The sequence below is a fragment of the Amphiura filiformis genome, chromosome 2, assembly GCF_039555335.1.
Source record: "Amphiura filiformis chromosome 2, Afil_fr2py, whole genome shotgun sequence".
Taxonomy (NCBI): domain Eukaryota; kingdom Metazoa; phylum Echinodermata; class Ophiuroidea; order Amphilepidida; family Amphiuridae; genus Amphiura; species Amphiura filiformis.
In genome coordinates this window covers 74,096,370-74,112,607 of record NC_092629.1, presented here as the reverse complement: position 1 = coordinate 74,112,607, position 16,238 = coordinate 74,096,370, and the positions used below count along the sequence as shown (strand labels likewise).

General features: G+C 45.6%; 1 protein-coding gene across 1 annotated transcript in view; it reads right to left on the bottom strand.

Annotated features, from left to right (window-relative positions):
• The window catches only part of LOC140146610 (kelch-like protein 11), a 115,687-nt gene extending 102,713 nt beyond the window's left edge, over window positions 1-12,974 (bottom strand). Inside the window, exon 1 of the mRNA XM_072168480.1 lies at window positions 10,966-12,974. Within this exon, the coding sequence (XP_072024581.1) occupies window positions 11,010-12,767 (1,758 nt within the window). The 5' untranslated portion in view covers window positions 12,768-12,974 and the 3' untranslated portion in view covers window positions 10,966-11,009. The remainder of the gene's footprint in view (window positions 1-10,965) is intronic.
• Between the last annotated feature and the right edge of the window lie 3,264 nt (window positions 12,975-16,238).

The following is a 16,238-nucleotide window of genomic DNA, read 5'->3' as shown; positions in this document are numbered from 1 at the left end:
TTATAAATATATGCCCAAATTGAAATAATATAAAGAAAAACATAACAAATTTCTCAAAAACATACGGCCCTGTGTGATGTGTATAATCATAGACCATAAATGGTCTATGGTATAATGCTGTGTCACCCAGAAGCGATGCAGATTTACATTCAGAAAGCAATTGCACCGGATTCAGAAATTGCAAAAACCTTCATAGATGTGTATGTATCTGGACAATATACCCCCCCACACACCTGCACATCATGCATTGTATAACTATCAGGAGGAAAGCATTCAACACTTTCTTGGGTAAGGTGTTGGCATTGGGGGAATGGATTTAAAAACACCGAGTTTTGCATTATTTATAGGGTGAAATACATGTAGAACACTAGGAACCAGCCCTATGGCTGTCAACCCACACATGTCTCAAATACACAAAACACTTCAAGAAGAAAATCTGTGCCAATATCAAAAGTTCCTTTAATCATATCACTATCTATGCTTTAATCCAGGGATAAAGAAACACAATGTATAAATTGCATGAATCAGGCATGAAAACCTGGCCATTTCCTCTCCTCTGTATAGAGCAGTCTGGTATTTTTAGGTGCAAACTGGTTTGATATGATATACCACAAAAATACAAACATGTGGATTTTGTGGTGATTTTCTTTGAGAGTCAAATTCCCTACTTTAATTATGTAAGCCTCATTCAGTCATTTGCTCATCGAAGGATCATAAAAATTCAGGTTTTGGCACCTTTATTACTAGATGTGTTAACATTTAGCCTGCTAATTTTGTTACACTTACGCTGGGATCACTGAATGAGCCATTTAATGGTTAGTAAAAGAACTTTGCCCAGTTAAGTGAGAGTATTTGATTTTCCAGTATTTTTTATAGTAAATGCTATCATATGGACTGCATAGAGCAGGTGCAATGGAAAATTATTAAAAAAACAACTCGGAAGAGATCAGAAAATAGTCCCAAACAAAAATGTTTGGTAGACTCATAACCGGTGCGATCTTACCTTTCCGATGTTGATTAAGATACTTCTTGCATCGATCCCGAGATGCGGAAAAAACCAATAGTCATTTTGTCCCACATAAATGAATAAATAACAAAACCCCGATCCCCGGTGGACTCACCCAAAAGGTGACGCCACACCATATGATCGCCCTTATCCGACTTGGGATCCCCTACTCGGACCAAACTTGTAGGGGTGGCGGGTCCGGGATAATCAACATCGAAAGGTAAGATCGCACCGGTTATGAGTCTACCAAACATTTTTGTTTGGGACTAGACTCAGTACACCGGTCGATCTTACCGCTTCCGATGTTGATTAAGATACTTCTTGCATCAACATCTGAAAGATCGATCTAGCAAGTAACCGGCGGATGGAGGTACAAGATTGGTCAGCATCAGATCAGGATCGAGCGGTAACGATGGTTTTCGCGAGGTCAGAAAATATTTTCCCCAACGGTCGGGAAACAAAAAAGACCACGCGATCACAGACATAAACCTCCTTACTTAATAAGTTTGGTGGTTAAGAATAGCGACACTGGTTCTTACCATGCTGAGTATTCTGTATAGTCTGAAAACCTGGTACCCGTACACCACCGTATTATGATCGCCCGAACAATGTCCCGGTAACCTCCCGCCCGTCTCTGATTACTAACGTAAACGGAAGTATCGTAGAGAAGGGCGAAGGTGGCTTCCGGGACACCGCCTGCTAGATCTCCTCAAGGGACAACCGAACGGTATACCCAAGATGATGAGATAGCCCGTGTCGAGTGGGTCGTGGGACGCGAAACCTTCGCGATCCCCGGACCCCACCAACACCTGGACCAGCCATTGCGACAGCGCTGGACCGAAAACTCTGTAAGGGTGATGAATGCGGTCGTGAGTCCTCGCAAGGCTTGTGTTCGGAAGAAATAGTGCTGCAGCGCCTTATCGGACACCCCAGCCTATCTTTGGCTTCAGCCGAACCTTGCCCAACCCTGGGGATTGGAGAGGGACGAATGTCGGTATGCACCGCGCCCGTCAGAGTCACGAGAACAGAGCGCCAAACAGTGTCGCTCCAGTGTTTGTGAACACGGAAGCTAACCTCGGGACCGTGTGCAACTCAGCACCGCCGTCCCGAAGCCAACGCCAAACCGGAAAGCCATCTTGAGAGTTACGTATTTAAGCTGCCGCTTTTGGACGGAAGGTCAAAAGGGTGACCCTTAAAGTAATCTAAGACTGTGTTGGGATCCCTTAGGAGGATCACTTTCCTTTTTGGTAGACACTGCTGAACATACCGTCGAGGCGTAGACTAATAAGGTAACCATCGGCTATGATAGTCGAATTCGCCTCGAAACCTCGGTGAATGGAGAGGACAGCTGACTTATAGCTGGCCCCAGTGGCCCGCTGAAGTCTTGCTTGGAACTTTTCTGTCAGAAACTCCGAACTAGCAGCACAGAGGTTCTAGCGGAGAGCTATTTGTCTCATTGCACCAAGCGTAGTATGGAGCCAGACTCTGGCTATACGTACGGAGGGTAGACTTCCGCCTAGCCCCGGCGATGAGAAAAACAGCTTCTGATGAAAAGTATCCCTCCGCGGCGCGTCCCCTGGTAAGGGCCATGCAGCTAACTGCAGGTGCTCTAGTGATAGACTGGTACCTCCGCCCGGCATCCGGAGTAGATCTGGTACTGGGAGTGCCAGCGCCTTGCCGCTAGCAGAATGACAATGCAGTCTTCCCACCCGATCTTGGCCACCACCCTCATGAGTAGTGAGATCGGAGGGACTGCATAAGCTGTCATCCTCCCCAGTCTATGGACAGAGCGCCCACGGTGAATGCTTGGGGGTCCGTGACCCTTGAGCAGTACACCGCAGTGGATGATTGCGATGAGATGCGACCAGATCTTTCGAGGGGTGGTACATCCCTTGAAGATCGCCTGAGCGACTCTGGAGCAAGGGACCATTCTGCTGGTCCCGACACCCTTCCTCGTGACAGATTGTGCGCGAGGATGCTGGTGACGCCTGCGATGTGTATCGCTCTCATCGTAATCTGCCTGAACTTGCACCACCCTATCAGGTGTCGTGCATGCAGGCTCAATCGTGGTGGCCCGGAGTCCCCTTGTCTGTTGGGGTAGGCTACCACGGTTGTGTTATCCGTCAGGACAACGGTATGTGATTCCACGATCACCTCCTCGTAAGCGAGGAGGTTGATGTGAAACTCTGTCTCTATGGCCCCCATAGGCCCGAGACGGAGTCTCCGTGGATGTGGACCCCCAGCCCCGCTTTTGACGCTATGGACGCCACTACGTGACATACCGGGGTGCAGGAAACCTGACACCCTGGGTCAAATTGGGCTGATGGGTCCACCACCAGAGTTCTCTCTCGCGATCTCCGACAACGGAACCGCGAGGGATATTGGTGATTTACTGGGCCTGCAAGCAGGCTAGAAGGTGTAGTTGGGTAAGCCTAACGTAGAAACGGCAGTACAGTACGAGGTCTACCATACTGGCCATTAGGCCTACCACCTTCATCCATGCCACAGCGGGTTTTGCCCGAGACTCGCCAAGAGTCAGGCACACCGCACCATGTTCGCCACCCGCCGGGTGAGAGCACCGCGAACCCCTCCGTGAGGGTGATCTGGGCCCCTACAAATAGTGGTGACTGCATGTCTGGGACCACGCTGGACTTTTTTGAGTTGATCAAAAAAATCCAGGGTCCCGCACCCTCACGGACTATCAACCCCATGAGACCCGTAGTCTTCAGTGGAGTGCGTCCGTATATGAGCCAAACGTCTAGGTAGCAACTGATGTTGACACCCCTGTGCTTCAGGTACGCTGCCACCGCTCTGACCAAGAGTGTTAAACACCCTGGGAGAGATGGACAGGCCGGATGGCCGGTATCAAAACTGGTAATTTTGATCCTGTACCTAGAAGCGCAGATGCCTCCGATCTTGAGAGGCGATTGGCATATGCAGATAGGCGTCCGAGAGATCTAGCGATGCTGTTCCCATGCCCCTGATGGAGCAGGCTAGCACCGAGGCGAGAGTCCCCATTCTGAACCTCTTGGGCCTGAAGAACGTGTTCAACAGTCTGCGGTTCCGGATGGGGCTCCTGTCGCTGTCTTCCTTGGAGCCAATGGCTCCAAGATCACCCGAGAACGGGGGTAGACCGACAATCGCCCGCTTGCGTGAGAAGCTGTGTGATCCCTGTCAGTAGTGCCCGACGCTGGGGGCCGCCTGACGGCACTACTGTGGACCTCTGAAATGTGCAGATGAATGTGGCGAGACTGGGTTGCCAGTCTGTAACCCCCACTCACCACTGACCATACCCAGGCGCTCAAAGAGATGGTTTCCCACCTCTGGGTGAAAGCCATAAGCGGTCGCCCACTGGGAGATCCCCTGTGGAAAAACTGCTGAGTCCCCAGGAATGCTCTGCCTAGCTTCCCTTGGCAGAGCGCTTGCTCTTAGTCGGGCTTGCCAGCTGTTCCTGTGCTACCCTTGCGCCTCCCAGAAATGGGTGCTGCAGAGGTAGTGGGCTCGGGTACTGTTGGTGGTGCACGGCCTGCTGAAGTCGGAGCTCCTACCCATGGTAAGGGCAGTTTCCGACCTCTTCAGAGTGCTCCTCACAGCTTCTTTGCACGGTCCTCCACCGTAGCGCAGAAGCATCCAAAGAGAAAAAGGACCCTGCCTTTCCATCGCTGAGCGATTGGAGTGGCAGGCCCCTCCCCCCGGCGCTGAGTGGACACCCTATGGGCTAGGCCCATGGAGCTCTCGTTGAGGCTAGCTGTTAGCACCGCTAATAGGCTCACCTGCTGGAAGAGCTCAGATGTTGTCTGAGCGTGATACGCTTGACGACATCTGGGTCCCGCTCGGATCCCCTCAGGTAGGTCCTGTGGTCCTCCCGCGTTACACGCAGAGGAAGCGTGCAAGCACGCGCCGTCATAGCTCTACTGAGCTCGACAGCCCCACGATATCTACCCGTGAGGTTTGCCGGAATGAGAGTGTAGGCGTCCCCTGTGAGGAAGCAGCAGCTGAGCATCCTACTGAAAAGGATCCCTGGTCCTCCTCCATGGACTCCCCTTAGGGGGTGTCCGGAGGAAGATCAGTGCTGTTGCTCCCTTCAAGGGCAGCGGGGAAGGAGACTGTAGTGATGTCACTACCGGACTCAGCTTCCGACTCCTTTCCCTCGCCCACAGTATCCGTATCATGCTCCGATGATGACGGTAACTGAGGACGGGCATCTGAAAGCGGGTAAGAAGGCATAACCACTGTGTGGCTCGCCGACTACCTGCCAGCAGAAGAGGGAGTACTCCGCAAGACCCTGAGGTATCCGCCATGGCACCACTGGGTCCGCCTGCTCGCAGCAGCCGTCGTCCTAGCGCTTAGCAGCACGGGCCTACCCTGATCAAGATCTGGGTTAGCCCCATGCCGGCTGGCCTGGTCAACAGCTGATGTTGGTACTGCGTGGCCATCGCTAGGGCGACACTTGCCACGGTGCTAGGCCGTGGAAGAAACACCCTGCGGCGGGTACCACGGGCATACCCGCCGCAGCTGACCCTGAAAGGATCCGCCACCAGGGTAACCCCATGGTACTGCAGTACCAGCACCGCCTCCCCTTGTTGCCACAGAGACTGTGGCGACTAAGGCGGTGCTGCGGTACCGGTGCGGTATCAGCGTGGGTACCGTGAGGGTTCCCAACTGTGGACCGCTGTACCCTCGCCACACTGCGTTCCCTGTTTGGGGGATCAAGCTGTGTGCTGGCGTGGTACCGGCGCGGTACTAGCGTAGGTGCCCGTGAGGGCTCCCCGGCTGTGTACCACTGTACCCATGCCTCACTGCGTTCCCCGCAAGGGGATCAAGCCGTGTGTATGGGTACCCCGCTATACCGGCTGTCCCTTGGCTAGAGGGAGCTTGCCTAGTACCACGGGTAGCTGAGCGTGCATACCCCCGATCAATCACCTCGCCACCCGAATAGGCAGCGTCAATCAATGGAGCTATGCCCTGTTGATTTGACAGTGATCGATCAAGAGAGGGTAATTGACCCATTGACGGTAATGGATCACCCACGCCCGCTGGCTCTCGAGGACATAAGTGGGTTGTTGATCAGCTAGGCTGTTCAAGCTACTTACTGTACCCTCTAGAGCTTCGCCCAAGGTCGCTGTGTGTGGCGGACCACTCACGGCAGCTATGGGCGGTGCATAGCGGCTACCACTGAAGTCAAGCCGTAGCTCGTCTTTGTAGCTGCCACCGGATGCACGCGGGTCGCTGTCCCGTGAGAGACTGCGAGCCCAACCCCTGAATAATCGCCAGCCAGTCCCTGTGGACAGCCAGCAGCTATTCTAGGGCCCAGGGTATCACTCGGCGGTCCCGCCATGGAACGCTGCCGCAGACAACCCCAGTTGGTTCTGCTAAGACTACACCCACAGCGTTAGCCGCGGTATCGCCTCTGTTGAACCCATGCATGCTAGGGTTCAACCCAGGCAAGCCCGGGTACCTTGCATGCTGCCCGTCGCTGGCTACTACTGTGGCTGTTTGAGCCTGTAGATATGCCTGCAACAGACGGGTGTCCTCCTGCTAAAAACCCGTGAGGATTTTCGCTAGAGGACTGGTATCCTCCTGCTACAAACCCGCTTAGGGTTTTCGCTGGTGGTTACCGCTCTGCTGCCTGCTACTTTGCTCCGACGTATAGTCAGTGCTTTCGCTGGCTGCTGAGCCTTTGGACGCTTAGCAGTCCCTCGAAGGAACCGCCTGCTTGTCCGGGGACCGGAGCCCCTTAAGCAGACCTGCCATGACCCATAGGGGCTGTCACAGCAGAATCTACCGACGACTGGTATCCTCCTGCTGCAAAACCCGCTAGGGTTTCCGCTGGTGGTTACCGCTTGCTGCCTGCTACTTTGCTCCGACGATATAGTCAGTGCTTTTCGCTGGCTGCTGAGCCTTTGGACGCTTAGCAGTCCCAAGGAACCGCTTGCTTGTCCGGGGACCGGAGCCCCTTAAGCAGACCTGCCATGACCCATAGGGGCTGTCACAGCAGAATCCACCGTGTCGACCTTACCAGTGCCCTTGGTAGATTTCTTCTTCGCCTTATGGCGATGGCGGAGCCTATCCAAATCGTCAAGCTGGAACTCGGAGAGTCCTAAGCAAAAGAAAGACATCTAGAAGATCGTGAGCACTCCCTGTGGGTGAAACAGAGCGGTGTGGGTCCCGCTCCGTCACCAGGAAAGGGCAAGCCCGACAGGGCCGAGGCGAGCGAGAGAAAGGGAGGGGGGCACTACCCCCCAACACGCCGACTCAAGCCCAGTAAGCAAACCTGAGCACGGAGGCTGGTCGCTAACGTTAGTGGTAAAGTCAGGACTGGCTAACTTTATTACTAAAATGTCAGACGGGCCCCTCCCAATCCCCCCCGTATGACTATCTGATTAACTCGCCTTTATTGGACGGTAATGAAGACATAACGATAGAGTAATCACCCTAACATAGCAACAATAACCTACCGTACATGAAATACAATGTGTATGTACAAACATCTATTGTAACTTACAGGCTGCAATGGTTGTTTTACGTGGAAACAAAATGAATGGCGCCAACGAGCGGCCATTTTGAATTGCTCGTGTGTCCCGTATACAAACGGAGGCACGATATGTAGCTAAGTTTTGGATCGTTTTTTGTCACTTTTTCGCCAGAAAATGCCGTCAAAACTATCCTCAGTCGAACAATACCGGTTTGGTTTTACCTAAGGTGTGAAACTACAACCGTATATCTCGCCTTGGTCGAGAAATTGATACACAGTGCTATGAACAATCGATAGGCACGCCTGTGTCAGTCGGAGACCAAGGAGGATAAGGGCGATCATATGGTGTGGCGTCACCTTTTGGGTGAGTCCACCGGGGGATCGGGGGTTTTTGTTATTTATTCATTTATGTGGGACAAAATGACTATTGGTTTTTTTCCGCATCTCGGGATCGATGCAAGAAGTATCTTAATCAACATCGGAAACGGTAAGATCGACCGGTGTACTGAGTCTAAATATTTTTCACCCTGCAGGTCCAAATAGCATACTTTGTGTGCTAGTCATGCAGGCTTCAAAATATAAAGATTCAAAGTTTTGATGTATTTTCTGAAAATACCAAGCAATCTCAAGAACCACTGATTGGCTTGTTTGTGTTTGCACTCATTTTTACGCATTTTTCATTCTGATTCCAAATATGGTCATGAAAAATGTACAATTCTGAAATGTTTGGATTTAAAAAAAAAGAAATATGGAACTTGTCGTCTGAAGTCAACACTCGCGTGGGGAGGGTTCAACACTAAAAAGCTACATATAAAAAGAGAAATCGTGAACCAATGCATTTACAACTATTAAAATCTTCATTTTACCAGCCTGTTGATTAAGTCTTTTACTGTTCAGTGGAAAAAAAAAAAAAAAAAAATACTATTAATTAATATCTTATCAACAAAACAATTGGCAGTGGTAAAATTGATTTTTTTTTTAATGGTCTTTTGATACCATACAATGTACGTTGGGTAAATATCTACAAATTGCCAGCTTGTATTTTCATCCTTCTTTCCTTTCTCTTTATCATCATGTTCTGTTCTAGTAAATGACAGAAAATAAATTATGAACAAAAACAAAATTCATTTGAACTTTGACATTATAATTTTACCATTTCCTAGGATTCTGTCTGTGCGCAATATCTAGGGCCTATCTATCTACAGTAGACAGCACTATTTTCAAATTTGCTTTTAAATTCCACAGTTGGTCAACAGTGTGCAATGTCCAGCTGTTGATGTTACCATGGTAACTGTCCAGCAAATGAAAACAATAACAGCAACAATGCATTTTGTGTTTAAAAGCCTTTAATTGTTTGTTATTGGACTGATATAGCTGGGTGGACCTGAACACAATTAATTTTTCACTGCAGTGCAGAGATCAGCTCTCACCATATGGCATGCATGATTCATATTTCTTTTAGTTGACATCAAATATACAGTTGATGCCAAAAGTATGTTTTAAATTACTCAAAATTTTTAAAAATTGGTATCAAGTGCACGGTAGAATTAATATAATTTTATTTTGAGTTTGACCAAGTAACACAATTGTACTACATACAGCTAGTTTCTCAGCCTTGTCTTCTTCATTTTTTAGGAATTCTGAAATTATTTTCGAAGACCTAATAATTGGTAAAAGATTTGCTTAGACTGTCCAATCTCTTCTTCCCAATGGGCCGAAGCATACAATGTAAAGCAAGTTTGCATTTATTATACCTCAGATAAGGACCATAAAAAGATTTTACAAGAACCTCCCCTCCTCTTCAAGTTGCCCAACTGATACGATATAACGGGTATGGTCTTGGTCATAATACCCAGACAAAAACTATGGTACTGTAATCTATTTTAGGCGGCCTACAAAATGACTCGCAATACAATGTAAATTATACATTGAATAAAACACTGAACACCTGTTGCACAGAATATTCAACATCCTAAAAATACATGTATCCATAAAATAAAAAGTAAGATGTGTCCCATGCACAGTTCATAGTGATCAAAACTTCAAAATGGCTCTAAATTGAAAACAAAACTCTTCATTACCCATTCAAGCATAAAATGATGAGTTCTTATCAGTCAGAGAAAAATTGACAAACAACCTCTTCCCAGAGCTAGTTTCCACTTTGCACCATTCAGTGAAAAACAAGGTGATTAGTTCCGGCTCATCAACTACAACTTTACAAGACAGATGATCCCTCATTTCAGCAGATCAAGGTATTTGTGAGTGCAAGAGAGTCCAGCACAACAACACATTCCTTGGAAGGTCTCTCCTCAATAAACAGGCCTGGAAAAAATGGGGAATTCAGGAATCTCATTCCTGGGAATTTTTGTAATCTTGATAGAAGTTGCTTTTTTTGGATTAAAGAAATTAAAAGAAATGGTTGGAAATCCTAATTTGTTGGAGGGAAATTTGTCTACATTCCTGGGAAATCAAATTTTTTCCAGGCCTGTAAACAAATGTTTTACCTTCTGCCTGTAGGATTCATTGGATTGAGATAATTGCACACATCACCCAGCCCCACTATTTGATTGAAAACCAACCTTAATGATGTGTGTCATTCCTAATTGCATCTTTTATATCTTGTCAATATTTGTAATATCAAACACATCTGTGAAACACGTGGGCTATTCCATTTGAAATCCATTCACCCCTGTATGTAAGACATGACTTTATAGTCATATACACAGGGGGGGTGTAGATTTCAAATAGAGTCACCCATTTGAAATTCACACTCCCTGTGTGGGAGATTAAAGGTCATGTATGCCTACATGGGTGTACAATATGACTTCCATAGGGGGTGTAGCCTATGGTTTTTAACTGAAATAGCCCTACAATGTATAGCCAACAGATGGTTGCTTTTCGCTCAACCAGTCTTAATTTTTTTAAACAATTTTATTATTTTGAACTGACTGTCAAAAGCTGATTCCATTTCAATCACTGATTGATCATTGAAAGTACTGGTACCGGTACGATAAAATGCCAAAAGGTAATTTATAAATGCTTTTAAATTTTTGCTGCCAAAATATAAGCGATGTGTATACCTAGTAGAGTAATTGATTAACCCTATCTATACCAGTACCGGTACATAACTTTTTCAAAATTAAAAAAAAACAAAAAAACAATTGCACCATCAATACCCCGAATCGTGTTTTCCTCTGGTGCTTAGATAATTCCAATTCCAAAAGCCTTTGTGATTGAAACTGAGATGATGTCGTCATCGATGCGCACTATTTCCTCGCTGCTCATTCTTGACCAGTCAAATGTGCCCAGTGATGATGCAGATTGCGCACATCAACTTGACATTCTGGGTTGCATTTTTTTTTCGCTACAGGTACCATACAAGTGCATTCAGACAAATTGCAAGTTGCCAAAATGGCTTATCACTTGCTCTGTGAAAACCACAAGGAATTTAGCATCTTGGCAAACTGCAATTTATTATACATACCTGTACAATCAAAGCTATCTTCTTGGTCACAAAAAACAAAGCCACTAAACCTCGTTGGAAAGAAACTCGTAAGGCACTTGAAGCACACAACATGCAGACGCTAATGTGGATGCTGGCGGTGGTGCTATACTACTCCACATCTTCAACTTTTGGTTGAAGACACACGCATCCCATCCACCAAATAAGAAAACATTCCTATCCGACGTGCAGTACTGTAGGCAGCTGATATCCGTCACTTGATGGCCAAGCCGATTTTTCTCTTCGGTCCAAACATTTCGCTTCGTATCAAGGCAGTAGACTTTACTGGATAAATCCGTAACATAAATTTTGTGCTGATAAGACTCGACAACTGGAAACTCCCAAGGTCGTTCTTCGGCAGCTATTGGAATGGAAGGAATTGTGGTCCACTCGTTAGTGTACGTGTCATAACGTTCGACTGTCGGGACCGATCTTCGGAAGGAATCCCTTCCGGCAATGGCATAGATGTAACGATCTGCTACGGTCGTTACCTGCATGGCGTAGCGCTTGGACAACATCGGGCTGACGTATGCCCATTTGTTTGTGTCGCTATCGTAACGTTCCACACTCTGTTGTAACCTGTCCCACCGGATGCCACCAAAAGCGTAGAGATGTCCATTACATGAAACAAGAGACAGATACTCGCGTGGAGTCTGTAATGGAGCGACTTTGCTCCAACTATTTGTGATTGGATCATAGGAATGTACATGATTGGATACGTCACGGTTACTATCGGACCCCCCAGCTGCGTACATGAATCCATGTAATGTTGCGACCGCATGGAATCGCAACTCGCTTGGAAGTCCTGGCAGTGATGTCCATCTGTTTTCATTCACTATGTATCCGTAGCATTCCGCTAATGGTCCGTTCTCAGACACACCACCTGTAATGACCACCACATCGGTCAACCGTCCTTTACGCGGTTTTAACACCGGACTGTCGCTACAGTAACTTCTTCTCGTTGTGTCAGTCTGGTGCATGGCTTCAGCTAATTGCTTCGCACATTCTTTGTTATCCGTCACCAACACCTCCTTTTCAACAACTGTAATCAGGTACTCCCTTTCAAGCTGTGCTAATCTCACGTGCACAAGAAGGCGTGGAAACTTATCGCGTCTATTATCCAAATCAAATCGCACCCACTTCACCACCATTTCGGAGATGCTCTCCTCTTTCTCGACACGTATCTTATCATCCGTGATCCACTCCAACACATCATTGAAAGATAACCTGACAAAATCCTCCATGGAATGCTTCAAAACCTGCATGAACTGATTACGAATGAACTGAGTCGCTCGTTGATGGAGCTTATCAAATCTGTACAAATCCGCTAAATTGCGAACGACAAGGCAGTTTGACGCATCCAAATTTTGCCATAGAAACTTGTGACAGTAATCCTTGAGCGTACTCATGAGGAATGGATCAGCACCGCGTAGTATACTCTCAACGTTATCTGCATTTATACAAATCTTCCCTGTGTACATATAATCCAAGATCAACTCCATTGCTTCCGCTGATGTACATTCGACTGTCGCGAGAGCCATGTTTCGTTTGTCTTCCTCAAGACCACTATTGCACATTGTATCAAAGTACGGACTATATGCTGCTAGAACATTACGGTGGGCTTTGAATACTTTATCTTCAACATGGAGCACCATATCACAGTACTTTTCATCGGCTCTCTGTGCCCGTAGTTTAGTAAGCAAGTGGGAGCCGTGGTCATCTTCTGTGAATTCCATACATTCATGGTGGTTTTGGCTATTGTCATGATTGTTACACAACGCCATGGTGAACTGAATGAGACTTGTCGTAAGCTTCGAGATAATTCCGAAAAGATACTAGTCCAAACTCAGTAGTTTCCTCTCAATATACACGAGTACAAGTTATAAAATCCTCCATCTGCAGTTAGTCAACCATTGTTTACAGGTCTATTCCCAACCACAGCTGATAATACAGTGTTTGATTTCTGTAACTGGCATCATAGAACAGTCCTCGTCGATTATTCATTCACAAATGAATTAGTGGATTGATGAATTGTTTACAGTGTTTCTAGTACATTCTTTCAATTTTCCTAAAGGAATAAATGTTTAATATTCGTAAAATAAATATCATTTGTTTTTATTATACGTTTGTCGAAATTCATAGAAATGAGTATCATGATCTTTTTAAAGTTTAGCTTTGTGATTTTAAACCAAAAATATTCAGTAATTTTAGGGAATATTTGTAAGCCGAAACCCCGGAAGTCAGGGAGCTTTCTCTATTTGCAGAGGGCGTTATCATCATCGGAAAGCCAATCACAGACCAATCAGCTGATGCTGCAAAGGCATTTTGTGGTATCAGAGTATGGAAAGAAGGGAAAGAGGGAGCTGTGCAGAAATAGCTGACATCGACTGAGCCCTGGTTCCTCTCGCTATTCCGAAGGTCCGCCATTCCGAAGGTTCCCTATTCCGAAGGTTCGTTTTTCCGAACGTGTAGTTTTACCATTCACTATTCCGAATGTAAAAAAACGGTTCTCTATTACGAAGGTTCTCTATTCCGAAAATTCCCAAAACACAAACATGTTCTCTATTCCGAAAATAGAAAGGTTCTCTATTCCGAGTGAAGAAAGGTTCTCTATTCCGAATATTCAAATAGGCATATGGGTTCTCTATTCCGAAAACGAATAAAGGTTCTTTATTCCGAAACAAGTCAACGTGTTCTCTACTCCGAATATGAAAAAAGGTTCTCTATTCCAAATGCCAATGTGTCATGTTTTTTTTTATCTTGAGTTCCTCTAATTACTTGTAAAGGTAGAGAACACTTTGAGGTTTGTAACTGTGGAGTCTGCAATGTTTTGCAAGTGAAGAACAATATAAAATTAGCTACTTTGCATACAATTTGCATTATAAGGTAGTCACCTTACCGTCATCAGCATGGTCATCAAGTAGGCCTATTGCCAACAGTGTTCGATTTACCTGGATTAGCGTAGCAAAATGCTACTCACAATTTTGTAATTGCTACTCAAATCTGAAAGTGAGTAGCATTTTTTGCTACACATAAAAATATACGAAAATCGATCACTGGCCACTGACTTGAACTGAAAATGGAACATTCAGGATTAGCATGTTGCAAAATGCTACTCACAAATTTTGGAATTGCTACTCAAATCTGAAAGTGAGTAGCATTCTTTGCTACACAAAAAAATATACGAAAATCGATCACTGATTGCCAATCAGTCAAACTGAAAATTCAACATAATTTTACCATTATGTAGGCCTGCATATCCAGTGCCGCCGACAAAGGGAGGTAACCGGATGAAGAAAACATACCTTAGGGCCTACTATAGGGCAGTAAAAGCAAAGAAAAGGGACCTCAGGGGCCCGTAAAAGGTAAAGGAAAGATACATTGTAATAAGGCCTATTTTCTTTGCTTTAGGGCCTACGGGCCAACAAAGGTCTCTTTTCTTGTCCATTAGGCATCTTCTTTGCTTTTTACGGGCCCTCCGAGGTCTCTTTTTATGGTTCCATTAAGGTATCTTTTTTTTTGCTTATTAAGCTGTTTTACATATTTACTAAGTTCTTTTATTTCCTTTACTAGCCTCATTTCGGAATAAAGAACCTGTTTTAGATTTTGGAATGGAGAACCCTTTTTTCATATTCGGAATAGAGAACCCTTTTTCATATTCGGAGTAGAAAACACGGTGACTTATTTCGGAATGATGAACCTTCTTTCGTTTTCGGAATAGAGAACCCTTTTTCATATTCGGAATAGAGAACCTTTTCTGTTTTCGGAATAGAGAACCTTTTTAATTTTCGGAATAGTGAACCAACGGAATAGCGAACCTTCGGAATAGCGAACCTTCGGAATAGCGAAGTTCGCCCCCCCCCCTCCCGGAGTTCGCCCCCGGAGTTCGCCCCTGCAGATTCTGAGCTAGAAGTCCTGGAGACTGTACACATAGGCGTAGATCGGGTGATGGGGTGGGTAGGGGTAGCCGGGTAGGTGGGGTTCAATTCCCCAATATTTTGATAGGGGGTGGTCATGCAATCATCATGCATGGGTTGACCAAATAAACCTCATATTTGGCCCTTTTAGCCAAAAAGTGCCCATTTTATTCCACAAGTTTTGCACCATATTTCACCAGTCAATTCATTTCAATATTTGTTTTGCACCTTCAAAATTATAGACATTTAAATATCGGGTTATATAAAGAGCATGCATACGGTATTTTTTTTAAACGTATGCATGCTCTTTATATAACGTTTTAAAAAACGTTATTGCAAAATAATGTTGGGCAAACATTTTTGCAATATATTTTGCCAATGTTTTAAAAACAAAATTCTGTTAGAATGTTTTGCATCACATTTTCAAAAATGTTTTATAATGTTTTTTAAAAACGTTTTTATATAACCCGACATTTAAACTTATTTTGTAAAACGTTGTGTGTTTGCTAGGTCAGCAGTATAGTCGATCATACCTAAGGGGTGGTACAATAATTATGTGTACCCCCGGGAGGGTGGTGAATTTTAGGGGGCAAAGATTTTTGGCAGGCCAAAAGGGGCGGCAGCATATGAGGGGGAGGGGTCGAGCGATTTTGGCAGGTCGAAAGAGGGGGGGGCAAGCGATTTTTGGCACAGATATTTTGGGCACCGTTTCTATATTAGGCCTACGCTCTAAAAAGGTGTAGGAAAACGTTAGAAACACGTTCAAATATTAAATTTGAAAATTTTTGCTCGCAAAAACGCATTATATTATTATGGTAAGACAATTTTTAAATTAAAAGGTTTTAAATTCAGGTTTACAAAAATCTTGCGTAAGGGGGGCAAAAGATTTTTGGCACGTCAAAGGGGGAGGGGCAAAGTTTTTTTGGCACGTCAAAAGGGGGGGGGGGGGCAAGCAATTTTTGGCAGACCATTTTTGAGAATTCACCACCCCAGGGGTAGGCCTACACATAATTATTGCATAGCCCCTAAGTCATCCACCACACCTCCATGTCAACAGTAAATAGCATGTCAATTTAATCCACACAGTCATCACCATGATCACTGAGCAGTCAATAGCATTGACCAACAGCACCCAGAGGGGTGGGGTGGTCTTGTTTTCAGGCTGGGTATCCATGCTCAATCCATTGAGTGAGACTAGCGCTAAGAGAGAGGCTTATTTTTATTTTTTCTATTTTTTGGAATTTTTGATCAAAATATTTTGTAGAAGAAAAATGTGAGTTTTAACTTTCAAAAGTAATTTCCGGTACAATTGTCGTATTTGTGTAGGGGGAAGTGGGG